Below are 22,272 nucleotides of genomic sequence, written 5' to 3' on the forward strand. Positions count from 1 at the left end.
CTCTCCTCTTAAAGCACCAGGCACATGTAGTACCCGATACCGCAGTATCTTTGTCACTAAATACTCAGGAATTAGCACGGCTACTTTAAAAATTAATAGAACTGTAGACATTTTATCTTTTTACGAATATTCGAACCATGTGCATATGACACTCAATGGGAAGTTAGTAAGGGTGTAGCTATAAACCAGAACATATCAACCTCCAGGGGAGCATACTGGATGGAATGATACCCAAGATAACATCAGTGTATTCAAATTGGTTACAATTCTTTAAAAGCTCTTACCCTCGAGCGTATCATGTGATTGTTTACACATGTACTTTTACATGACTTTTCATGTTTTTGAATTTAACTGAATGATGTAAATACAATGATTTAAATAAAAAAACCTGACTTCTGGTGATACCAGAAATAAAGGTCAAATGGATTTGTGCCACTGCCAGAGAATCCCCCAAAAAAGGCAACGTCTATCAGATTAGAAAATATTAGAACGGTACTCCATTCGTTTGAAAAGTTCACATTTCTTCTTCAAATTTTGACCTTACATGTAAATTGCTTGTACAGGGTGTCAAAAAAAAGAACCCTCAAAGCGTCCTCTTTTTTACAGAACATTAAAAAAATACATCGCAAACATCTATACATGTACATATTTAGAGAGTATAGTCCATTAGCTTCCAACAACTAAAAACTGTTTCCAATCAGTTACATAGTTATTGAGTTATGGTCAATTCAAAATAAGTGCCGATTTTTCAATCTGTCCACGGTCTCAATGGACCGATCCAGTAAGCACCGCCCCATGGTGTACTGACCAATCACAGCCGTGATTTATGTCCGACGTGCGTGCACAGAAGTCCGACATGCGTGCACGCGCGTATGATGCGCGCGGCAGGAAAATACAGCGTGGCATTGGAGAGGAGCACGTGGTAATTTGCCCACGTGCGCAGTGGGCGGGGCATACTGGATCGGTCCATTGTCATTTGTTAGGAATGTAATGGATTTGGGGTAGGCTTGCTTTCCTTAATAATTTAATCTTTCTTTATTTATTGTTTTCAATAATAGTTGCGGAAAAGTCTTTCAATAATAGTTGCGGAAAAGTCTTTCTTTTTGTTCTCATTTTTTTTCTTTCTTCTTCTTTTTGTCGCCTAAATCCCATAGACTTTGTACATGTTTTTTCTCAGTGCCACTTTTGGCATTAATCTTTGTCATACATCATTCAAAGTTACCAAAGGCATCTATCCCTATGGCAGAGTTGTATGCTGAAGAGTGACGTCATCATGACGTTACCATGGGTCACGTGACATCATCACAAATTTGCATATTTTAAAGTCCCATATCTACAACACTGCAACTCCGATTAGGTTGAAACTCGGTATGTAGGTAGGCCGGGATTTGTTATAGGTAAAAATTGAGGTGACGTTTTCATGACGTGATCATGTGATTTTATATAGATTTTTAAAGTTTTGAAGATTAGCGCTATATCTCTCGAACCCAACATGCTAAATTCAAAATTCTGTTAGTATTACGTGTATGTTAGGTAATAGGTATATGTACACCATTTTGGAAAATGTGTCACGTCATCATGACGTCATCAAAAATGTGATTTTTTAAAACACATATCAGGGAAAGTCCGATCGTCATGAAACTTGGTGAATAGCTAGATAATGGTACTAGTATGCAAAATCCAAAATGACGTCATGGTGACGTCATCGCATGATTTTTTATGATTTTTGTAATATTTACAATTTCATTCTGCTTCCAAAATTTATCACTTCCTTTCATTGGATTGACTTCAAGCTTGGAACATACCAAGACCACAATGCAATATGTGCATTGACAAGTGTTATCAAGATGACGTCATCCTAAGGCATGTGACGTCATCATAAAGGTGCATTAGTATATATATTGAGAAAACTATCAGTCTGAATGGGTCAAAATTGCGTATGAAGGTAGTCCGATACGTCTGATTTAATATGGATTTATTTCTTTTTGACGATTATATATCTCACAGACGCTACATAATACATGTAAATGAAAAAATTCTTGTACCGTATACATTGAAACGTTGTACATGCATAGTCTGGGATGTGTTATTGATAAAAAAAAAAACCAGCATAATGCGGAAAAGCCCTATGTTCTGTTGCAGACAGACATAGATCTCTAGTTTTTTTGTTTTTTTTGCAACAATTGTCATTTATCCTTTTGGAAGTAAAGGTAGTCCTGAAAAGAACTGTTTGGTTCACTTCTTAGATGTTTACTTTGCTGCTCTGTCTCTGCCCTCTACTTGGCAGCCTTTTTTCACAAATGTAAGTTTCGGTCCGTGTTGCGGCAGTCAATTATCAGTAGCCATGGACAAAATGAAAAAGCGGTACTTGTTTTCAATTGGCCATAACTCAACAAATATTAACCAAATTGGAAATATGTTTTCGTTGTTGAAAAGCTAATGGACTTATACTCTCTATATATGTATCTACATTTGCAATGTATTTTTTAAAAGTTGTGAAAAAGAGGACGCTTTGAGGGTTTGTGTTTTTTTTAGACACTTTGTAAATTGATACCTGATGTGTCACATGATGAAGTCACAGAATTTTTCACTTCTTCGGATCAGGATTCAAGTTCATACCAGCTTTTAGCATCAACCATTTGAAAGAAATTTGATCTAAAAATTAATGTGGCCTGACGTTGCGAACTTAGCAAGTTCTTCTTCAGAGGCTAAAACAGAAATGACAGAGGTTTGAAAGAAATTTTTGAAAGAAATTTGGTTTGTTTTGATGAGAGGCAAATGTCTTTATTTTGAATTCACCTAACTTTGACCTTCTGTTAGCCCCGAAAGTAAAGGTCAAACGACTTCATGTACCCCAAAAAAATGTTTATCAATTAATGATCTATCTGATTACCGTAATTTTCGGAATATAAGCCGCGGCTTATACGTTGAATTTGCCCATGAAAATGTTTACTGCGGCTTATACACAGGGCGGCTTATACGCCGAGCCTTGAAGAATAAAAATAAGATTCACATGTGTATTTAATGTACTGGTACAAGAAGAGATGTGTTGCTGAAATGAATTATAAATTAAGAAAGTCATTAACAAACCGAAACCACGTCTCACGTAAAGGTACCGAGCGGTAAAAAGTACGGTGATGAAAGCTGTCTTCGACACTTGCGACCAGCCGTACGTGATACTGGTACAGTGCAGCAGCGAATGCAGCATGCTTTCCCCCAGTGGACCACACCATTTGGGGTAATTAAGGGGTGTTCTTTCTTGGGAACAATAATTACCAATATTTCCGCTGTAAAAAGAAAAAGAAAAAAAAGACGACTAACATTTTTATGGCGTTCGAAACATTTTTTTATTACATAATCAGTTGTTCAACGTCACAATATATATTTTGTTTTCTTGAAATGTATTCAAGAAACGATGTAAAACTCAAAAGAGGGACTAAATCACCCCTTACAAAATTAATGGATTCGTCTATTAAAATGTCCGCTTCGTTTTGACTATTTCCGAAGAAAGTTACGATCGAAACTTGAATTTTTATCGCAACTACTCGTTAGTAATCGCAACAATTTGATAAGTTTTGAGGTAAAAACGGACCTGTTTATTCTTAGGACAAAACAAATCAGCATCTGTTGCCACAAAGCAAGATTTGTAGCGCTCCAGTCAGACAACACACGGAGGGTTTCATACTCTCTCACGTGCTGTGGGAAAATGTTGTCTTTCACCGGCGTGCGTGGCACAGGCTGCCGGGCTATGACGGGGCAGCCGGCAGCAGTTCCCGGTGTTTATTTCTCATCAATTCCCATATTTGTTTGTAAAAGTATCGATTGTAAATGATTTGATATAACTTTTGTGGCCCTTTTAATAGCTTCTGTAGTGTAAATGGAACTGGTTCAGAGCATTTTGACTAGAATTTGGAGGCCTTACAAAATTGAAACCGCAGCGGTCGGTGTGGCTTATACGCCGGTGCGGCTTATACGCCGACTTCAAAATAAAATTTGCAGATTTTTGCGTGCTGCGGCTTATACGCCGCGCGGCTTATATTCCGAAAATTACGGTACAAAGTATGAACATGATTGATCATTTTATTCAAGAGTTATGAAAGAAGTTGGTCACTTTTTCAACTAAAATCGCCTTTAATTTGAAACCTAATGATGTCATCATGATGTCAGAGTAATATGCACAGCTCACCAGGGGTGATATATGTTCAAAGTTCTAAGTTTATACCATTAACCATTAAGAAGAAAATTCGTGAAGTACTGTCGGGGGGGGGGGGGGGGGAAATTCCCCCCCCCCCAAAGAAATAAGATATTTCATGACTATAGCAGGGGTGTAATTGGACAAAAATGAAAAATCCACGAACTTCAGTTGACATGTATACATGTACATGTACATGTATTATTGTACATGTACATGTATTATTGTACATGTACATGTATTATTGTACATTTAGATGTACATGTATACATGTACATGCACGTATGTCCGTATATAGGGTATGTACATTTTACGTACCATAATTTCTGTAATGTTTGCAAATTTTGTCACTTCAGTAAAGAAATCAAATGGGGGAAAAAATGAGGAAAAAATGTCTGGTCATTAAATAATATAATCCATACGGGATTGATTCAATAATGTCTTTTACTGTGTGTGATGTTAATACTTTTGCATGTTTGCAGAGACAAGGAAACGATTCACAAAAAAAAATATAAACGGTGCTTAAAAAGTTTATAGTAATCTTACTTTAAACTCCAGTCCCAGGCTTCCAAAACATTTTTGATATTTTGTGTTGGTGGTGGCTATTTTTCAAAGCACTACTGCAGCTCAAACTGATTTCCATCCACAGTGACACTTTATTACCAGTTCTTTCAACCATACTCTTAAATTCCTTGACAAAATCTCACACTGCTGATGGGTCTCATCCCGGCAATATTGACACCAATGTGTTTGCGAATTGCTAGCTACGATCGTCACTATGCACAGTACATGCACAATACACACATCCACACGCAATATACAAACACGAGGTGCAAACCCATTGAAAATTATTTTTAGTCTGGTCCTCAAGTACTCCACTGCTCACACTGCATTGATGTCTATCAGGTTCTTGACCGCACTGCTTATTAGACTTGTGTCACCAGTCCATCCATTATCGTAAATTAGGGCCTATATTTCGCCAGAAGTTTTTGGGCGATATTACGGAAACAGAAAACGTTGGAAATCCGGAATCCACATTAAATTCCACAGACGTTAGACTAAAATCCGGAAATCCGGAAAAATCCGGACAAATCACACCCCTGCTATATAGGTCAAAGGGTTTTGGAATTATGGCAAATTAATTATTCATATGTACGAATGGTAATTCTGCTCTGTGTACACGATGTATATGGCAAAATTCAGATTTCATAGTGTGTAGTGTCGGAAAATGTTTCACTGCGCGACAACCCGTGGTCCGATTTTTATATTTTTGGTATCAAAAGATGCGCGAGGCTCGAGGCTAAAAAGTCATAACAGCTCGGGTCTCAACAAAATTTTGTTTCAAAGCTATCGCGGAAAAAGTCGGAGGGAGGTGGATTCCGCCCCCCCCCCCCCCCCCGGCCCTTTTAGGGTTAAGGGACCCACACAGTCAGAAAATCTGATTTACCTTGCGTTTCTAAGCTGGTCTTGTTGAGCATTGATCTGTGCTTTTAAGCGGTTCATCTCCTGCATGGCCATCCGCAGCTGCAAGTTGGCCTGCGCCATGTCAATCTCTACTTTCCTTCTTACCTCCTGTAAAACAGAGAAAAGGGAGAAATCAGAAGACATTTGGCATACTTGCAGGAGCAACAGATGGGTGTATTTGTTCAAGGCAGTTCATGCACGTCAAAGTGAAACCCTATGTGGAAATGGCATTCAGTCATTCAGTGCATTTACATGCCACTAAAACACATCTCAATTACACACAAAAAATGTATAAGACAATGGACCATTTGCAGCTATCCAAAAGGTAACCGACCAACTTGTTAGAAATCTTACTTGGTTTAAAGATAGTAATGACAAAAACTCCCTGTGTAATATTTTTTATGGCATGCTGTCATTTTGAAGAAAACAAAAGAATGCAATTTGCACAGATGTGTCAAGTGACACAGTTTTGTTTGCAGTTGGTTTGTAATTGGGCAAAACCGTGAATGGGTGCAAGAGTTGACACGACATACATGTACACGCGGCTGCTATTATGTGTCGGTTCAGTGTGTGACGTACCGGAAGCAACAATTGGCTGAAGCGAATCACGTCCCGAATGCTGATTTCAGGATTGTGTCATGAGAGGGCGCAATTCAAAATATGACATAGAAACTTTTCAACTGAAATCGAGATTCAGAATATTGGGTTTTCTTGACATATGTACAGCATTCACAAAACTAAAACTTCATCAGGTTAGTTACTAGGCCAAACAAAAAAGTCTCCGATTTCCGGTATTGAGCTTGCCCCAAAAGTGGTGCGGCGACATGGTTCCCCCCCCCCCACTTTTTTTTTCTTCAAATGTCGGCTGATATTGCAGATGACGCTTCGATCCCCTTAAAACTCTCAAAAATATCCTTCAGGGTGAAGCTTGAGGTGACCTCAGTAAGGCCATAAGGCTTGAGAATTCTGCACCCAATTACGATCTCGACCGACACTAACATTCTTCGGGAAATTTGGATAGTCAAGAGAAAAATCAGAGAAAACGTCAGACAATACAGGGACATCGACATCGTGCATGTGCTGCCAGGCTGGTCATTAGTCTGCGCGCTAATTCAAAAGCGTTTACAGGTTCCAGATACACAACCATCGCTCCTTCAGTCTAGCTTCCAGACGCACAATTACAAAATTACAACACCGTCTGCAAATGGTGCTCGACTAAATTTAGTGCAAAATATATGGGAGCCCGAAGAGGCCACATAAAGCTTATACTCGATCGTAACCCCATCTAAAAACACATTAAAATTGTGCAGCAGCAGGATTCCAGTCAAACCAGTGAGTTTGGCAGTTTTGAGACATCATTGAAATTTTTTTCTTATTTTGCTGAAGCGCATGGCTACGGCGATGCATACGCAGACCAGAAACCGGAGACTTTTTTTTTGGCCTTAAGCATCTGTATTTGGCCTTGATCATTTTTGTTGCTTAATGGTGTAAATTCAATACTGGACACACCTCTCTCAAGGGTCATTAGGTCCGTCTTACTATTCAGAGATGCATTGTTTATAATGATATTTGAACAAATGTCAGGATGTACAGGAACTGATGAGCAACGTTCCAAAGCATGGATATTCAACGGAAAAGGGTTGGTTATTATGTATAATATGCAAACTACTTGCCTTTTCTTTTTTAAGTTGATCCAGAGCCCTGTCCCTCTCTGATGTATCCAAGGTTCGCAGTGCCTTTGCGTAGATGATACGTATGTCCGTTTTCTTAGCTTTTGCATTGCACTGTGGGCACTTCTGGTTTGACAAACCCTTCAGCCATTTCAGTATGCAGCTTTGGACAGGAGGGGGGGGGGGGAACAAAAGAATGAAATCAAAACGCAATCCAACACCACCAACAAAGAAGGACAAATGAGAGTACTGTTTTGTGTGCCGTATTAAAGTATATTCAAGGATCATTTGCTTTTTGTGCATTTTGTCTAGCTAGCACTTCTCATTCAAAAGTTGCTGTATCATATTTTCCATTTGCACCCTCCCATTTAAATCCCTTAATAACATGATTCTAATTCAGTTTGTTCGTACATGACACTGAGGTATGGTCCCAGTAGTCCCAGTATCACCCATTGTCCAACGGAGCCCTCTCTGTCTCCGGTCCAACGTCTGATATACATCTAAGCATGCAAATTTATGCGACCCCACACGCCAGCCAATCGGAGTCGACTTAACGAAATTGAGATGTCACTCCGATCAGAAATGTGGACTAAGCTGATGATTGGTTAACCCCATGAGCTCGGGAAGCGGTCATGGTCATGGCCGCTAATCCTCATTGGAATGCAGTTGCCAGCTGTGGTATGCCGTGGCACACAGCTAGTGGGTAGTTCCACAGCTGCTGCTTTTGTGCAGTCCCGCTACCACACAAAGGCTGTGCAGTCATGCGGGCCACTTGCTCTATGTGTGGAGGAATGTCCCCATTATAACCCGTGCTTAAGGGGTTAATTTGGATGCCATGTTTTTGTAATACAAACAACGGGCATAGAGACAGAATAAAACCTAGACACCACATTGGCTCTCAAAACTGTTAGCAAACTGCTTCGCGCATACTTAGGTGCTGCAACTGATCCTCAAAGTTCGGTTCGGTTCGATTTTTTTCTCTCCAAACTTCGGTTCGGTTCGGCTTCAGAAGTGCATACATAATGTACATGTACATGTCCATTTGGGCTACAAAAAACAATGAAAAGCACATAGGCCGTTCCCCTTTTCGAACAAACACGTGTGCACCGCGCACGTGTGACAGAAAAAGGCACCGCAATTTCCACATGCTATAGGGGCCTACAACACAAGTTGAAGGATGAATCTTATTTTAGTTGTGTAAACAAAATACTGTTATAATTTGACTTGAGAAGTGAACATTGTAAATTGCTACCATGTTACTGATCGCAGCCCTATCCGGCCCGGCAACTGTGATAAAATTTTCCCACACGTGCTGACTGTTTCCTGACGAGTTCCCTCCTGTCCTAGCATGCCCTGGTGAGCACTAAAAACTTGCTTCCTGACAATAATTGCTGATTAGTTTTGTTCTAAGAACAAACAGGTCCTTTTACTGTGCCAAACTTATGAAATCATAATTATTTCATCAACAAGCTGACAAGTAGCTACCGTAAAAAATTAATAACTTTTCGATTCGTGACTGCCATGAATATTCATTCTGTGGACGGATCCATTAATTTTGAAAAGGGGTGTTTCACCCTCTTTTGGGAGATTACATTGATTTTTGTATACATTCTTTTACAAAAAAAAATATATTGCGAAAATTACGAACTTATTCTGAACGGGGGAAAGGTTTTTGACTCCATAAAAAGCATTACTTGTAATTTTGACACGGTGAAAAAAATGAAAATGCTGGTAAATTGTGCAGAGGAAAGCGCAACCTTCACCGCAAATGGTTTGGTCCAAACGAACTACGTCATGGAACATGTTGGTAACCACAATGCGGGATTAGTGAACATAGATTGTACCACAGTGTCGGCAAGATTAAACCTTTATGACCGTAATTATGCTGCTTTCAGATTAGGTCTGAAAGAAAAAAAAAAGCTGTGAAGTAATAAATGGGTCGCTAACAATGCTTTTTTACGCAATGGTGTTGCCAAAACCTTTTGTTGTAACAGAAATTTTGTACTGTCCGATTTCGTCTTAAGCAAATTTCTCCCCATAGAAATTTCATGGGATATTGGAAAAGTGTTTAAGACCAGCTAGCCATGTCTTTATCATCCGTTTAAGACCGGCAATGTGATGGGCTCTTGACCAATGGGAATTGGTAAACTGTCTTAGGTATTTATGAATGGATTTTATAAAAAACCTCGAATTTTTGGGAGCTGCATGCCGTTTCCAATCGCTGTGAAAATTCCTAGATAGGAAAGCTGATTCGCATAGACAAATCAAATGTTATGTCAATCAAAAAATGTTTTCGTGGAAACTTGCATAGCGGCATGCAGGCCACGTAGACAAGAATGCCTGCGTAGCAGTGTTTTGAATTCTTTTAAAATCGAGCAAAAAAACTATCAAAATCACTGTAAATATGTTAATTCTCTTGTTTAGTATGTATGTTTCACTTTTGTGTCTTTGAACAGTGTAAAAACCAACAGATTTCGGAAATTTGAAAAAGAATGGCAACCATCTTGAAAATAAAAATATAAAGCACCGCCTCTTTTTTCAAAAACCCGGACGCTGAACATTTGTTTTTACTTGGCCTAAGTTGGACCAGATCGCAAATACGTAATGCAATCAGACGTACGTAAGCTGTCATTGGATATCGCGACATGGCTGGGCGGGGATCGCTACGCAATCGCCGCAAGCCCTTTCAAGGGTATGCAAAGATAAGTGTCGATGGAGGGACGTACGGTAAGGGTGAATTCAGCCGCAGGTCATGGGAACGTGTGGAGAAAGAATTACGCGATCAATAAACTATACAGGATGTGGTTGGTCTGTGACCAAAAAAACCTTAAAATTGTATGCCTGAAATCAGAGGCGTGGTGCAATCTGAGGCAATTACTGGGCACTTTCCTCTGAAATTTTGAAGCAGAATTTGTTTTAATTTTAAGAAGAATTTTCCTTCATTTGTTAAAATGTACTCTTGTTCTAATAAAGTTTCTTCTGTACTCAAAGTTGAGAACCATGCATTTTCATGTTACCTCGCCGTATTTGCCATGCTTTGATGTGCTTTGGGTGTTTTCACATGGGATACGAGTGATTTCTTTCCACTCGACGCGTAGTTGATAATGTCGTTGCAAACATTGCACAAAACCTTGCCAGCGGGTTGCTATTAATATCGAAACACTCTTGAAATTCATGCTGATGCCCGTCAATAATAACAAAATCCCGTAACCATTCCCACCGGAACTTATTTTTCACCTCTTTATCAAGCTCTCGCACTGATAAATCTCCTTGCGACAGTATCGACTTGTTGGGCGCAGCCATGTTGGAAGCATACGTACACAAACACTCTGAGCCGACGCAATAAAGTAAATTTCGGATATTTCGGCAAGCAAAACTCATTATGAATAATTAATTAGCACATTCCACCCTCCTACCGGTATTTTCTCAACGGATTCACATGATTCACGTTGGTGGACTTTTGAGGCCCAAAAAACATATTTCCAGAAAAAAAAAGGATAAATCACATCCCTGTAAAAATGGCTTCCGTGGAAATTGAAAACGTAATCAGAATTGTCTGTGCTATTTTTTATAAGGTTTACGTGGGGAAAAAAGCAAATGATCTGTTTCAGCAAGTTCCTGGTCAGCCCAACTTCTTACCTTTCCGTCTGTCAAGCCTGTTCGGTATGACGATATTTCACGATATTTCGATTTAATTTTCATATCGGAAATCGTATCGATCTCATAAAAAAAAATCGGCACATCGTGGAATTCGATTTGCCGAAAAATATCGCGATATACTTTTGTAGTATCGCTTTTGTAACCATATACAGTCGGCTCCCGTTATAACGAGGTCCGATGGACTTTCACAAGACTGTCGTTATAGCCGGAACCTTGCTAAAACCGGAGCGCAGTTTTCCCCATTCGTTGTGCACAAGGTACGGTACATGTGCGTGCGTGTTTTAATCGTGTAACGCACGTCCGAAGACATAAAAAGATGGTCATTTGTTGGTATGTACGTCTGTTATTAATGTATATTAAATATTTAACTGATGGTGATGAATAAATGAAATAAATAAAATACCTTTAAGGGAACATTGTTCAATATTTGAGGACCTGAATCCGGAGGAAAAGGCATCATCGCTGAGAAGAATCAGGCAAGTAGGTCACTCGCACAAATTGTGCCGAGTGACATTTTGCTTTCATTTTGCATTTGCTGGAATCGGGCAAGAGAGGGCGCCAATACATGCATTACTTCCGGGTTTTAATGACTCCTGATCCTTAGATGCCTTTTGGTTGTTGACTTTTTGTTGTTGACTTTTTTGGAACAGTTGGGTATTATTGTTTCTGAGGGGATTCTTTGAAATTGTAATTATTTCAGTTAACTACAGCGCACATTCGTGCCAAGTAACATTTTGCTTTCGTTTTGCATTTGCTGGAATCGGGCAAGAGAGGGCGCTAATATTACTTCCGGGTTTAAGTGTCTCATGATGTGTAATTTCGCAGCAATTGGTGATTATTGTTTGTCGGGAGGGATTCTTTTAAGTTAATAATAATAAATAAACAAAAGTCATAATTTTGGATTAAAATTTGTACAATGTATATGTGGTGGGGCGTTTGAAGATCTTGGAAACCTGTTTTCATTGGGATTGTTTTTTCGGCGGGGCCGGAGGGGTTCTTAAGTTTGTTTAAGATTTTTATTTTTTTATTCTTCAGATTAACCTTTTTTGGGGGTGGGAACCACGGTATGTTATAAACTTTATTTTTTGAAGACAGACTGAATTATCTCTTTTTGGAAGTTGTGGTGGCTCTGAAAAGAGCCGTTTGTTTTGTGATGCTGTGTTCTTTACTACGTTTTTTTTTTTATAGCCACAAGCCAACAATAGGGAGCAATTACGCACCCGATGTTCGGGCGGTAGTACTAAAGGCTATTCCTTACAATGTTAACACTTAACTCCTGAGCGCCCCCTATTGTTAGTTTGTAATAATATAGAAACGTGGTACCGCAGTCGTAAGCAAACTTCAAACCTGGTCACGCTAAGGGAAACCGCAGCGGGGGATTAGCGACTAGACCAGCGGTCCACTGTGCCGATTATCACAGTCCCATTGAATTTATTTAGATCGGCGAGATGAAATAACGTTGGGTTGAAGTCTTTACAAAGGTACATTGATGGGTGAAGCTTAAGTGTGTTGCTTGAATTGGAAGACGGGAGCATGATACCCGTTTCGGGACAAAAGGTCTGTCGTTGACAAGCTGCAATGCCCGTAGTTTTGAAAAGATGTCGTTGTAAATGGGTTGAGAACAATGCTTTTCCTCGCATTGGGTCAGCCAAAATCGTCGTAATAGCCGAAGTCTCGTTATGTCCGTGCACGTAATAACCAAATATTTCCCCATAGTAATGTACACAAATTGATCGGGACTGGGAGAATGTGCTCGTTACATCCGGGTTATCGTTATGACCGAGCTCGTTATAACGGGAGTCGACTGTAGTCAACCCCTTGAGTTGTAAAACTGTCGCTAAAGCGCTCCCATGAAAAACCGCAAACATCAAATTCACTGTTACCGCATTGTACCGCGAGGTCTTACCTATTCAGGGGCGGAACCAACTGACTAACATCACGTGTATTGAATTTTGCGTCTTCAAAGTGGCAGTACAAACAACACAATCCAGACCATCTTTTTAACCGATTGTTCTCAATTTTGCCCCACATACCAAGTGCCGAAATCGTAATCACGTGCATCTAGGTTAACCGAAGGGAAACAAAGTCTCTGACATTTTGCAAATAAAATACGGTGCCTGTTTTGTTTTACGGAAATGTGAAGTTGTACAGACAAAACACCGCAAATACTTGAATTGTACTTTGTAGATTATGACGTTGAGAAGTGAATGTTTCGTTTCGGTGCGCGGCCAGAGGAGACCACGGCGGGGCCGCAAATTTTCTTTTTCCAGCCCAAACGACATCCGCATACGTTAAGCGCCCTCTACGATACTTTTATGACACGTACGCACTATATATAAGTTTCCCATATTGTGGCGAGCAGTGCGACAGCTTAGTCAAGAAAAATTTGTGTTTTACACCGCGAGGTTGCGGGTTCGATTCACGGTATTGCACATGCATATTTTTTTTTTCTAACCCGAGGCTTGGGAGGATTTTTTTTAAGGGAAAGAAAGTCCGAATTTATATATTCATATTTTTGATTTTCTTCTCATGTTTTTAGAAAAGTCTAGTCCAAAACGCCATAGCGTATTGCGGATGTTGTTTGGGAGAAAAAAAATTCGCCGCTGGGCCGACTCCGCGCCGGTGAACTAGATCAAATTTTCCTGCACGTATTTTCCTGACTCGTTCCGTCTCTTCCGTGGTTGTGCCTGGGCACTTACACTTGCTTAGTGCTAAAACTGTGCCAAACTTGTGAAATTTGTTCATATTTTCAGCAACAAAAAACGTCGAAAACCAACTGTTCAATTGTGCCTTTTATTTCGTTCACAGAACAGAAAATTCATCACAAGAAATTGGATTAATCAATTAATTTTTGTAAAGGGGTGCTTCACCCTCATTTTGGAGTTAACATCGTTTTTCGAAAAAAAGCGTTAGAAAAAAAATATTTTGTTAGTTTGTAACGATGAAGAACTTTTTCTGAACCAGGAAATATTTCGGACTCCATTAAAAAAACATTATTTTTAATTCTGAAAAGGTGGAAATACTGGTAAATGGTTTCAATGATGCACACCCTTGACCGCAAATGGTGAGGGCTGTACTATGAGTGCACGTGGGGATCAATGCGGCGTACATTGCGTGCTAGTCGTTCTTTCCTCGAGATAGGATTTCAATTTGCACATTTTTATCCAACATTTCAAGGTAATTATTTTCGATATTTGAATGTGGAATTGGTTTCCTACCTAAATCGGCAAAGTAAATGAGACTGTAGTCAAATAAAATTGACGATTTTGTTAAGGACATTTTGGGGTTTTTTTCGCGGCAGTGGATCGTGACTACGGTCGTGTGGTTTTTTTTTGTTATTCCATTGATCCATGAATAAAAAAAATGACGTCATCAGGATAATATCGCTATATCCGATATTTTTTTCACGATATGCCAATTTAAAAATAAATGGATATCGAACAGGCTTACCGTCTGTGCGTTTATATTTGGAGTATTGTGAAGAAAGCTATTTCAATCTCGGACATTTTGATCATGTTATCGCCATATCGCCGATATTGTGGAAAAAAAATATCGACTACAAAAAAATCAGTATCGTCAGCTCTAGGGGCCATGCCACGTTAGGGGACATCAACAATGTACATGTGTACATTTCTAGTTCATTAACTCTAACTCCTGGGGCTCTTTTACTAGAAAGTATCCTGAATCCGCCGAAATCCCCCAATTTTGTCACAAAAAAATGTTGGTATCCCGAGTCCATCAGAATCCCCCAGTGTGGATACTGGAGGTATCCTGAATCCGCCAAAGTCCACCAGCAAAAGTCTCGATGGATTATTCTGGCGGATTCAGGATACCTTGGTGGCATAAAAAAAAATACATGTTTTTTCATAGAGTCTTCAAAATCCATCACCTAAATTTCTGGTGGATTTTGACGGATTCAGGATACCATGCTCGCATGAAAATTGTGATGTGTGTTGTTGCATAGGATCCATAAAAATACACCAATGCATGGCGACCCCAGCACTGCATTGCCAGGATAGGTTATTTACATAATCCATTGTGTATATGCTGAGGCCTATAGCCCCAGTCACAAGCTCCCATCCACCCAGTAGGCCTACATGTACATGTATGTACATGTTTGTACAGTAGGTGACACTGACAGACTTGGCAGGGCTAGTGCAAGCAGTATTACTTGACCACAAACATTGCAAAAGAGTTAAACTGTTGAGATCCTGAATCCATCAAAGTCCCCCAACAGCTCAAAATAGAGGTATCCTGAATCCATCAAAATCCGCCAGTTCCGCTAGGCTTCCAATCCTGAATCCATCAAAATCCCCCAGTTTGTTCAATATGGAGGTATCCTGAATCCGCCGAAATCCCCCAAATCAGGGGGGTGGATTTTGATGGATTCAGGTACGTTAGTGTTAAATTATAGAAAAGCTGTGAAAAATGGAAACATTTACACTGTGATGTTTTAGCAGTACCTCAAAATGTGTTTCCAATATATAGGGCCAATGGTTTTCCGCGATCGCGGAAAACGGACGGAATTCACGGAATCTGTTCCTCGAAACGGAAAACGGAATTTGAATCTGAAGAAAATAACTTCTGCAATTTTATTGATGAAAAAATCATAATTTCGTTAAATTTATTGAGTCCACAACAAATTATTGATGATTGATTGAACAGACGAGTCATATAACAAAGGAGCGGTGTTTAGGGTAAACTGGGGTAAAAACGCCCACTTGACTTGTTTCCACTGCTAGTAAAAAATGACAAGATGAATTGTTCAATGGAATATATTTTTAATAAGTACACTGTAGATAAAAACTAATAATAACAAGAATTAAATTCATTAACATATCTGAAGGGTACATAGGTGCTGTTGAAAAAAATATTTAAAAAAAAGTTTGAAAAAATGGCCGTCGAAGGTTTAGCCTATATCGCTTAAAATTATTTTATAAAAAAAAGTATTTTATATTTGTATTATTCTTTAGTTGATATATATTAAGAAGGGTTAATTACATAATTATAAATGATTAAAATATTAAAATCTATTTTAATATTTGCTTAATAATGTTTATTTGAGTGGGCGTTTTTACCCCGGGCAAAATCAGGGGTCTCGGGGTAAAAACGCCCAGTACTTTCCTTGACCTCAAACTCTAATGAAGCCTCATTTATCTTCAAAAACCTCGCTGTTAGAACTTTCTACAGCATTATGTTTGTTGTATGAGTAAGTATTAGCTATTAGAGTCCTACCACATAAATATTAAACAGTGTATTGTGTGAAGTTGGGAGGTACAATGTACATGTAGGCCGTATAACTAACTGACGTTACGTATAGTGGCAAGGAATCTGGCATTTGTTTAGTCTATGTAATAGACCCATGGCAAATGCCATGGGTCTATGATATGTGAGCAGATTCGCTGATTAATTAGGCAAGACCCCGCCTCTTGACCTCCTAGATTTTGACCAATCATTGGGCGCTTTCTATATTGGGTTTTCCTTCATTCACCCATTGCACGTCATAGACAATGGATTAAAAAGCCCTGCGTCACGCACTCTGTTATCATGTTACGCGATAACGCGCCTGGCTGTTGTTGCATTACAAAACACTGCATTCGAATTGACCAATCAAACTTTTACCGGTAGTCCTGATTTGGGAATGCAATGACGTTTAGTAAAGTCGACTCCAATTGGCTGAGGCGTGAGATCGCATAAATCTGCACGCTTTGATATATCAGACGTTAGACAGGAGTCTGGGCTCCGTGGATAACGTACTCAGACTAGCATTTGTTAGGGAATGCCCGAGAAATCATGAGCTCATGGCATTTTCTCAAGAAAAAAATAATAACACCTCTATGGTGATTTCAGTGTACTTTTAATAAGTAAAAATGACTAGAAATGGTTCTAAGACCCAACTAGACTGGTTTCTGCTCTCATGCTCTAATAGCAGAGCTTCATCAGTAGTACGCCAAAACCAGTATTTTATATTCGGCTAAATTAGTCGTGTCAAATGTTAGAGTGCATAGATACACATAAGTGCATCTAATAACATTTTTGTGAACCTTGTAATGAGTCCAATTCCTGGTTATTGATAAATCTTGATTTGACAAGTACACCTTCAAGATTTTTGGCCTTATATAGGCAGTAATTGGTTCGCTGGGAAATGGATTGCATGATTTCAGGTGTTCTGGAATTAAATGCCAGTCTTTCAGCAATACTTTTGTTAGCCGCTGGGTTTTGATGAGTGGTGTGTAGGTGATCTTGAAGACTAGAGGTGGTTCTTTTGGTCGTGTTTCATTCATGATGTATTGCTCACAGATTTCAAATTGTACGTCTTTTATGATCAGTTGGTTACAGAGTAGAAGTTTCTCCATCATGTCCACGAACACATTTCTTTTCTCTAAGAACTCTGTCTCGTTGTTACAGAAATGTGCGTATCCTAGTACCGTAGTTCTCCTTTGATAAAGCCTTAGGTTATCAGCAGAAGGCTAGAAACATACATACATGCCTAATAACGTGGAACTATGATTTGGCTAAACAAGATTGAAATAGATTTTTCAATACAAGTTTGTTATGGGCGAATTATGTACGCTAATGTTCCGCTTCCTTCCACATAAAAATACCTGTTTCAAATGATCAAGTTTGTAGATATAATTAACCAGTTGTGTTTGAAAAGTTATTTGTATTTGATGAAGTATCCCTCAATATTAAATTAATTAGAAAAATATGACTATACTACAGGGAAGCCTGTGGTATAGCCATTTTTTTTTTATAAATGTGGGCGGGCGTTTTTACCCCGAGGCCCGGGTAAAAACGCCCGCCAAACTTCCTCCCGAAAAGGGGGGAAAATTTCCCCCTATCAATATTATGACCATGATATTATATTTGCACCTGATAGAGGAGACATGTATTGCATAAAACCACACATTTATTTCCTGGTGTCTCCAAGTAGTACTGAGATATTTAACAAAAACTTAAAAATCGGGCGTTTTTACCCCAGTTTACCCTATATCACGATTTTTGTGGATGAAAAAACGTTCAAGACCAGAGCAATATTTGTTGTGAGATCATTACCGTAGTAGGCGTAGTCATGGGAGTGACAGACCCGATGTACACCGAAGGTGTCGGTCTGCGCACGGCCGTGCACGGGTGAAAATCATCACACTCACGGTACGCTCTCGCGGGTCTCTTTTGCTCCATCGGCAGGTTTATTTTTCTCCGATCAATCAATCAACCATTCGTATAACATCTAACTTTGGCTCTATTCAAATGCACGGTGTGCTTAGGTCTAAAAATCTACTGCAAACTATCCTATTTTGTCGCTAACGTTAGGGCGAAAACAAAATGGCGGACATGAATTTCGCTTCGGCCAGCTGATGTGTGTGACGTCATGGGATTGGCGTATACGGCTACTGCATGTTTCTTACGTGTGTGGTGGTGGCGGTGCAGTACACATCTTCACTGTGGTGAAGTTAAATACTACGTCTGTACATTGATCAGCAGTTGATAAAATAGCAATTATTGGGGGGGGGGGGCAATTTTCCCGCGTTCCAGCCAAACGACTATTTCATTATTGTCTTGGAATTATTTTCTGTGTACATGGTAAATGTTTAAATGCCTTTTTATGTATTGAATAAATGTGAAACGGAATTTTTCAGCCTGAAACGGAATTTAGGATTCTTGAAAACGGAATTTGCACTTTTCTGAAACGGAAAAACATTGGCCCTAAATATATATTAAATGTGACTCGTGATTTGGACTCGTGATTTGGACTCAACCTTTGTGACTCGTGACTCGACCTTTGTGACTCGGACTCGACCTGTATGACTCGGGGCTAGTACTCGGATTTGGGAGAGGTGACTCGGACTCGATGTTTGGTAATACAAATACAAGTCTGCTGGATACCCTTAAGCAGTGCTTGCATTGGACTTTTTTTATGAAACCAATAAATAAGTCCAGTGCGAACAGCTTGGGAAAGTGTCCCTTGGTTACTTCTCATGGGGTAGGTTACTCTCTCACAGGTTACTTTTACCAGCCAACTTTGCTCAGTAAAACCGACCAGGTATTTCATATTTGTGAACAATGTTCCATAATGTCTTACATACATGTATGTTACGATAAACAAGGATACGGTAGTATGGCTGATCCAAATGCCTGTTTTTTTTGTGAGTGTAAAGTCCGATGCCAACACTAGTAAGACTTCACCATTGGAATTTTACCATCACCTCAGTAAAACCCCACCAACAAGTCTAGTGGAAAGCATGGCTTCAGTTTCTATTGACTAGGCATTTGAAATGATGTACTCACCAATGACCAAACAAATGTCCACACTTCAAAGAAGCAAGCCGATGTTCACCATAGTTGGTCCACGGCTCATAACAAATGATACATGATTGCTGTGGGATAAACAGTTGCGAAATTCAGCACATGTGTAAATTAATCAAATGTTAATCATAAATGAGAGCAATCTAAAAACTGCGTTGCTGCAGCCAACTCTAGCATGTCTTTTCTCAAGTTGTGGATGACAAATTTATGAAAATGTGCTTAAAGGATTGCTGTGCATGTAAGACCAAGTTTACTGCAGACCAAAGCGGATTCATGCATAGCTTACAAGAACATCATTAAAAATTTTACAAACTCACTGAATCTTCATCACTTTCAACAGCTGCAGCACTTTTTGAGGCTGGAGTGGTTTTCTTTGGTGATTTGAAGTCAATCGCACAATCATGTGTGGGGGCTGCACTGGACAATGATGCCCGTGATTCATTTGCCACCTGTGTAGGTCCAGCTGCAGGTGCCACGTGTGCAGATTCCACATGTGCAGAGCTAGCTGCAGGCACCACCTGTGCAGACCCAGCTGCAGGTGTCATCTGCACAGATCCAGCTGTATGTGCCATCGGTGCAGAGCCAGCTACAGTTGCCACATGTGCAGTTCCAGCTGCAGGTGCCATCTGTACAGGCCCAACTGTGGGTGCAGACCCACTTGCAGAAACAGATGTGTGTTCTGTATGTGGCACAGGGGCAGACCTTTCGAGTGTTTGTGTAGGAGCACTTTCAGAAGTCACAAGATCTGGTACTGCATTTACTGGTTCGATGATATGGGTGGCTTGTATTTGAGCTGCAGCAAGTGCAGGAGTAGGCTGCGAGGCTTCAGGTGCAAAGATCGCAGATACACCATCGACAGCATGAACTTCCATAGGCTCATCGTCTGTGTCACTCTCTTCAATGACAACTGTGTCACTATCATTGTCACTCTCTGTGTCTTCGTCATACTCTGGCGGAACAATTACTCTTCTCCTTTGATGATCTACCCGTGGTTCCAGCTGGCCTGTCATGACAATTGATGCACTTGCTTGTCCAGGCAACAAGTTAGTCAGATCTATCGTTATTGGATGTCGAGCTTCTTCCTCCTCATCAAGTGAGTCTAGAACCATACGACGGCGGTGGTGAGGAGCATGGATCACATCTGAGGCCTCTTCATCCTCCTGAGATGCTGGATGGGTTGTGCGGGGCTCCATATGGATAGCCTCAGATACTGTGTCTGGCTTTAACACTAAATGGTTAGGTGTCCTGACTATATGTGTGTATCTTGGAGTAGATACATTAGTTGGTACACACTAGCCGATTGGCTGGAAGGTTTTGTATTCTTGACAATGCAACTGTTTAATCAATCAAGACGACAAAGCTTTTCATGATACATGTACAGGTAGGTATCTGTGGTCTCACTGCTGCAACACCGTTCACGATGACAGTTTAAAGGTTACTGTCCAGTGTATACCATTGTCACATTCACAGTTAGTGTATTCACTCCTCATATACATCTGGGGAGCCTAAAATAGAAAGAGAAAATGATGTGTTAATCATATAATATACGCAAGTTGCCTGCATGCATGGCTGGACCACACAACATACTGTACATGCAACCTGTAGACTCTACGCATAGTATTCAGAGTATACAGACATATTCTTGGCTTGGTAAAGAACCTTTTTTAACCCTAGTCCTGCCAGACGCAACACAGTGCATCCGGTGGAAAAGAACTGGTGCACTTTGATGCATTCAGCTAACAACACCAGTGCGTGAATGGCCAGCGCTGAAACAATGAGAGCTAAGTCCCATTGAGCAATGCCACAGTTGTATCCTGCTGTATGTGGCAGTGTGACCTCGAGACTTTTTCCCTGATGAATCTTGCTACATGTACATTTTTCTTGGGTTTTTCTCCATAACCATATCGTAAATAGCGCCCTCTTTTGGCTTATGGAGCGAATATTGAATGATAGCACAGTGGTACTGTATTAAGTTAACTTTTTCAAAATATTGCGCGGCGCAACCGCGATCTCAGACTTGAAATCAAGTCTAGAGTGAGGCTGGTTTCTGGCAATCGAGTCTAACGCGGATGTGTACATACATGTACATGTGCGAATTCGCAGCGCGTGGCGACTATTTGTCAACCACTGGTCGATTTTGCCTGGTACCCAATATGTATTTCGTGCATGGGTTACCATGGAAAATCGACTAGTGGTTGTCAAATAGTCAGTCGCGGCTCGCCGCTCGAACGTGGTGTAAGAAACACCTCCACGATCGCAATGCTTTTGACGGCGGTCTTCATAATCTTCTTTTAATTAAATAAAAGGTTTTTATTTATATTTTATTTCATTTATCATTTCTATATCCATTAACATGTAATACTTCATAAACTGTTCACTTGTAGATGTAACAATTACATAAATACAATTTGTCAATTATATTTATAAAAATCGTATTTCAATGAAGTATAAGCGTAGAGTCGTATTCACGGCTCAAATTCGTACATGCTACGCCCAAATCGTGTATGTTGGCATCTCTGTATTAGTGCGTTAGAATTTTACAACACACCGGCACAGCTGCGTTCTGTGCCACTCACACAGTACGCGCGCGTCAAATAAGGAGTTGTTTACCACTACTCCCGAGACTTGACATACCATGATATGTCCCGAAAAACATGAAGTAGGGTAAGAGGGGGTATTTTCGACCGTAGGGAGAATCCGACCACTTGCTATTAATCATAAAACCTTGAGTCTGACTAGGGCTGATGCTATGCTGCAAACATAGCAAGTACATGATCATGTCATGATGAGTGATTATGGTTGAGATTTCACGCTCTCATCTGAGTACTCTAGGCAGTGCCAGTTTTCCTTATCTGGTCAAATAAGGTGTTTCACAGTAATAGGTGCCATCTTCTTCACGGGGCAAAAAGAAAACGCATTGCTAGACGCGGGCGCATTTTGGAATGACCGCATGATGACTTGGAAGCGCCAAAGTTTTCT

At 40.0% G+C, this 22,272-nt stretch overlaps 1 protein-coding gene across 3 annotated transcripts in view; it reads right to left on the reverse strand.

Moving 5' to 3' along the window:
• The window catches only part of LOC119725919 (E3 ubiquitin-protein ligase RFWD3-like), a 68,880-nt gene that overhangs the window by 37,782 nt on the left and 8,826 nt on the right, over positions 1-22,272 (reverse strand). For all 3 annotated transcript variants that reach the window (XM_038197530.1, XM_038197531.1, XM_038197529.1), the window contains exons 2-5: positions 19,611-20,798; positions 19,276-19,364; positions 7,330-7,489; positions 5,640-5,764 (exon numbers count right to left, since the gene is read on the reverse strand). In XM_038197530.1, the coding sequence (XP_038053458.1) occupies positions 5,640-5,764; positions 7,330-7,489; positions 19,276-19,364; positions 19,611-20,486 (1,250 nt within the window). In that variant the 5' untranslated portion in view covers positions 20,487-20,798. The remainder of the gene's footprint in view (positions 1-5,639; positions 5,765-7,329; positions 7,490-19,275; positions 19,365-19,610; positions 20,799-22,272) is intronic.

Source organism: Patiria miniata, unplaced genomic scaffold (assembly GCF_015706575.1).
Source record: "Patiria miniata isolate m_02_andy unplaced genomic scaffold, ASM1570657v1 HiC_scaffold_19, whole genome shotgun sequence".
NCBI classification, from domain to species: Eukaryota; Metazoa; Echinodermata; class Asteroidea; order Valvatida; family Asterinidae; genus Patiria; species Patiria miniata.